Consider the following 3,986-nt stretch of genomic DNA (forward strand, 5'->3'; position numbering starts at 1 on the left):
TTTATTTGGAGTCAGTTTGTTTTTTACCCTGATATATGTATTATGAATAGATCAATCCTCCACGAGGTCTTTAGGGCTTGTATTGGGGCCTGGCTATGGTTATCAAAGAAGGTTTGAGGCTCAAAACATGTGTTTCTCATACCGCCTTTCTCGTGTCTCCTTGACCTATTCTCAACTGCTTCAAAACTTGAATTGAAATAGCTGGACAACTACCCTCCCCGGGTTATAAATATTGAGGGGTTATATTTTTTAGACAAAGATCTCCTTTCACAATATCTGGGCTCAAATGGGGTAACTAGTGGCATCTCCGTAGTGTTTGGGAAGTTTCAAAGAAGCCTCGTATCGTCGGTCTGATCTATCCAGGTCTACATTGGTTGGGTTTTATTTACATCATTCTCCATGCAAGACAACAAATAAAAGTTACAATATATAATGCATCAATAAAACCTTGATTGATAAATATGTTATGTTTCTTCATTACATTTCCAAGGGAAACTCTCTAGGTATAATACTTTTTCACAACATCTGAGTTTACTGACAGGTGCAGGTCATTTCCATCCATGTTAGTCAGTATTAAGGCTCCACCAGAGAAAACTTTCTTCACTACATAAGGCCCCTCATAATTCGGAGTCCATTTTCCCCTGTGGTCTTTTTGAATTGGTAAGATCTTTTTCAACACCATGTCTCCTACTTGGAACTGACGTGGGCGAACTTTCTTCGCATATGATTTCATTATTCTCCTTTGATAAAGTTTCCCATGGCACACAGCGGCTAACCTTTTTCCTTCAATTAAGTTCAGTTGATCATATCGGGATTGGACCCATTATCCTTCTTCTAATTCTGATTCCGCAATAATTCTTAATGATGGAATCTCTACCTCGATAGAAAGGACTGCTTCCATTCTGTATACTAGGGAGTAAGGTGTGGCCCCTGTGGAAGTACGAATAGAAGTACGGTATCCATGCAAGGCGAAAGGCAACATTTCATGCCAATCCTTATAAGTAATTACCATCTTTTGGACAATCTTCTTTATATTTTTGTTAGTGGCCTCAACTGCGCCATTCATCTTAGGACGGTAGGGCGAAGATGTATGATGCTTGATCTTGAAATTTTCACATGTCTCACTCATCAGCTTGTTATTCAGGTTGGTGGCATTATCCGTGATGATTTTACTTGGTAGACCATAGCGGCATACCAACTCCTTCTTAATGAACCTGACCACTACCTTTCGGGTAATACTGGCATATGAAGCCGCTTCGACCCATTTAGTAAAATAATCGATGGCCACCAGGATGAAACGATGTCCATTTGAGGCTTTAGGCTCGATGGGTCCTATAACATCCATTCCCCACATAGAGAAAGGCCATGGCGCTGATAGAACATTCAATGGATTTGGGGGTGCATTGATATTATCAGCATAAATCTGACATTTGTGGCATTTCCTTACATGATTACAACAATTAGTCTCCATCGTTAACCTGTAATATCCTGCCCTTAATATCTTCCTAGCCATGGCATGTCCATTTGCATGGGTCCCAAACGAGCCCTCATGTACATCGGTAAGGATTGCTTCCGCCTCTTTTGCTTCGACACACGTAAGGAGTACCATGTCATGATTCCTTTTGTAAAGCACTTCTTCGTTTAGGAAGAAACTCATGGCCAATCTTCTTAAGGTCCTTTTATCATTCTCTGAGGATCCTAGAGGGTATTCTTTCTTCTTGATGTATTCTTTTATATCGTGGTACCAAGGTTTGTCGTCTTCTTCTACTTCTATCGCATTGCAATAAGCTGGTTGACTTCTGCTTCCTATACTGATGAGTGGTTGGTCATTTCCGCTGATGTGGAACATGGAGGATAATGTGGATAGCGCATCGGCTAATCGATTGTCTTCTCTAGGGATGTGGTAGAAATCGACCTTCTTGAATTGCTCAACTAACCTCCGTATGTGATCTCTATAAGGTATCAGCTTACTATCACGAGTTTCCCATTCTCCCTTTACTTGGTGGATTACTAGAGCAGAGTCTCCGAAAACTTCAAGAATTTTTGCTTTTGATTCTATAGCCGCTTGTAAGCCTAAGGTGCATGCCTCATACTCGGCTATATTGTTAGTGCAGTCGAAACATAGCCTGGCAGTGATAGGAATGAAATTGCCATGGGGAGATACCAATACTGCTCCTACCCCATGTCCAAACGCATTGGAGGCTCCATCAAATACGAGTGTCCATTTTTTGTCTTCTTCTTGATCTTCTGAGGACAATGTCAAGATACCTTCATCAGGAAACTCTTGATGCATTGACCCATGTCCTTCTATCGGTTGATGGGCTAAGTAGTCAGCAAGTGTACTTCCTTTGATCGCCTTTTGGGTAACATAAACAATGTCATATTCTGATAATAGTACTTGCCACCTGGCGATTCTGCCCGTCAACATCGGTTTCTCGAAAATATGTTTCATCGGGTCCATTTTGGACACAAGCCATGTGGTGTGACTCAACATATATTGCCTTAGTCGGCGTGATGCCCAAGCTAAGGCACAACAAGTGCGTTCTAGTAAGGAATATCTTGTCTCACATTCCGTGAACTTCTTACTCAAGTAGTAAATAACCCGCTCTTTCTTGCCAGATTCGTCATGTTGAGCCAAGACACACCCCATAGAGTCTTCCAATATTGTTAGGTACATTATCAACGGTCGTCCATGTACAAGAGGCATTAATATAGGTGGGTTTAACAGGTACTGCTTAATTTTTTCAAAAGCCTCTTGACATTCTTCATTCCACTTGACGGGTTGGCTCTTCCTCAGGAGCTTGAAGATGGGCTCACACGTAGCTGTCAACTGTGATATGAATCTAGAGATGTAGTTCAGCCTACCCAAGAAACCTCTGACTTCTTTCTCTGTTTTTGGAGGAAGCATCTCAGTAATAGCTTTCACCTTTTCAGGATCGACCTCAATGCCCCTCTGACTGACTATAAAGCCGAGAACTCGACCTGACTTGACCCCGAAACTACACTTGACGGGGTTCAGTTTGAGGTTATAATCTCGTAGCCTTTTGAACAGCTTCTGTAGGTTTCCCACATGTTCCCCTTCAGTCTTTGATTTGCATATTATGTCATCGACATAGACTTCAACCTCTTTATGCATCATATCATGGAAAAGAGCAACCATGGCACGCTGGTATGTGGCCATGGCATTTCTTAGACCAAATGGCATAACCTGATAGCAGTAGGTTCCCCACATTGTGATAAAAGTGGTCTTCTCTACATCCTCTTCTGCCATCTTGATTTGGTGGTAACCAGAATATCCGTCCATAAACGAGAATAGTGCATGGTCTACCGTGCCGTCCACCAGTACATCTATATGGGGTACTGGAAAATCATCCTTTGGCCTTGCCTTGTTGAGGTCCCGGTAGTCAACACATATTCGAAGTTTCCCCCCTTTCTTCGGTACAAAGACCACATTTGCCACCCATTCGGGGTACTCCGCAACTTTTATGAATCCAGATGCTAACCATTTTTGGATTTCGTCTTTCACCCTTAGAGAGAGACTTGGCTTCATTCTTCTCAGTTTCTGCTTAACTGGTAAAGACTCGGGTTTCAGAGGTAATTTGTGTTCCACTATACTGCGATCCAGACCTGGCATATCGCTATAGGACCACGCGAAGACATCCTTGTACTCATGCAGTAATTTGATTAGCTTGTTCCTTTCACTCGGGTCCATTAGAGTGCCTACTTTAATCTCTTTCTTGTCATTCTCTGTCCCTAGATTCATTAGCTCGACAGGCTCATCATGGGGCTCAATCTCTTTGCCTTCCTGTTCAACCAATCTTAATAACTCAGGAGATGCTTCCCAATCATCTTCACTATCTTCCTCTCCTACCAAGTTTATAGGATGATCAAAGTTGTATGAATGATTATTAACATGGTCATTATTTTTGGACTCATTTTCAAATCTGCATTACAGTAGGTCAATGTCAGTTTTTATGTTGATTTTT

The 3,986-nt window shown here is 41.8% G+C and overlaps 1 protein-coding gene across 1 annotated transcript; it reads right to left on the reverse strand.

The window, feature by feature from the left end:
- Positions 1–823: 823 nt before the first annotated feature.
- On the reverse strand, positions 824–3,944 carry LOC109338316 (the record flags this gene model as incomplete). The annotated part of the gene is made up of 1 exon (XM_019575522.1): positions 824–3,944. A coding segment is annotated over one exon (3,121 nt), but the record flags the coding sequence as incomplete, so codon positions are not given.
- Between the last annotated feature and the right edge of the window lie 42 nt (positions 3,945–3,986).

This window comes from Lupinus angustifolius, unplaced genomic scaffold, assembly GCF_001865875.1.
Source record: "Lupinus angustifolius cultivar Tanjil unplaced genomic scaffold, LupAngTanjil_v1.0 Scaffold_21_176, whole genome shotgun sequence".
Taxonomy (NCBI): domain Eukaryota; kingdom Viridiplantae; phylum Streptophyta; class Magnoliopsida; order Fabales; family Fabaceae; genus Lupinus; species Lupinus angustifolius.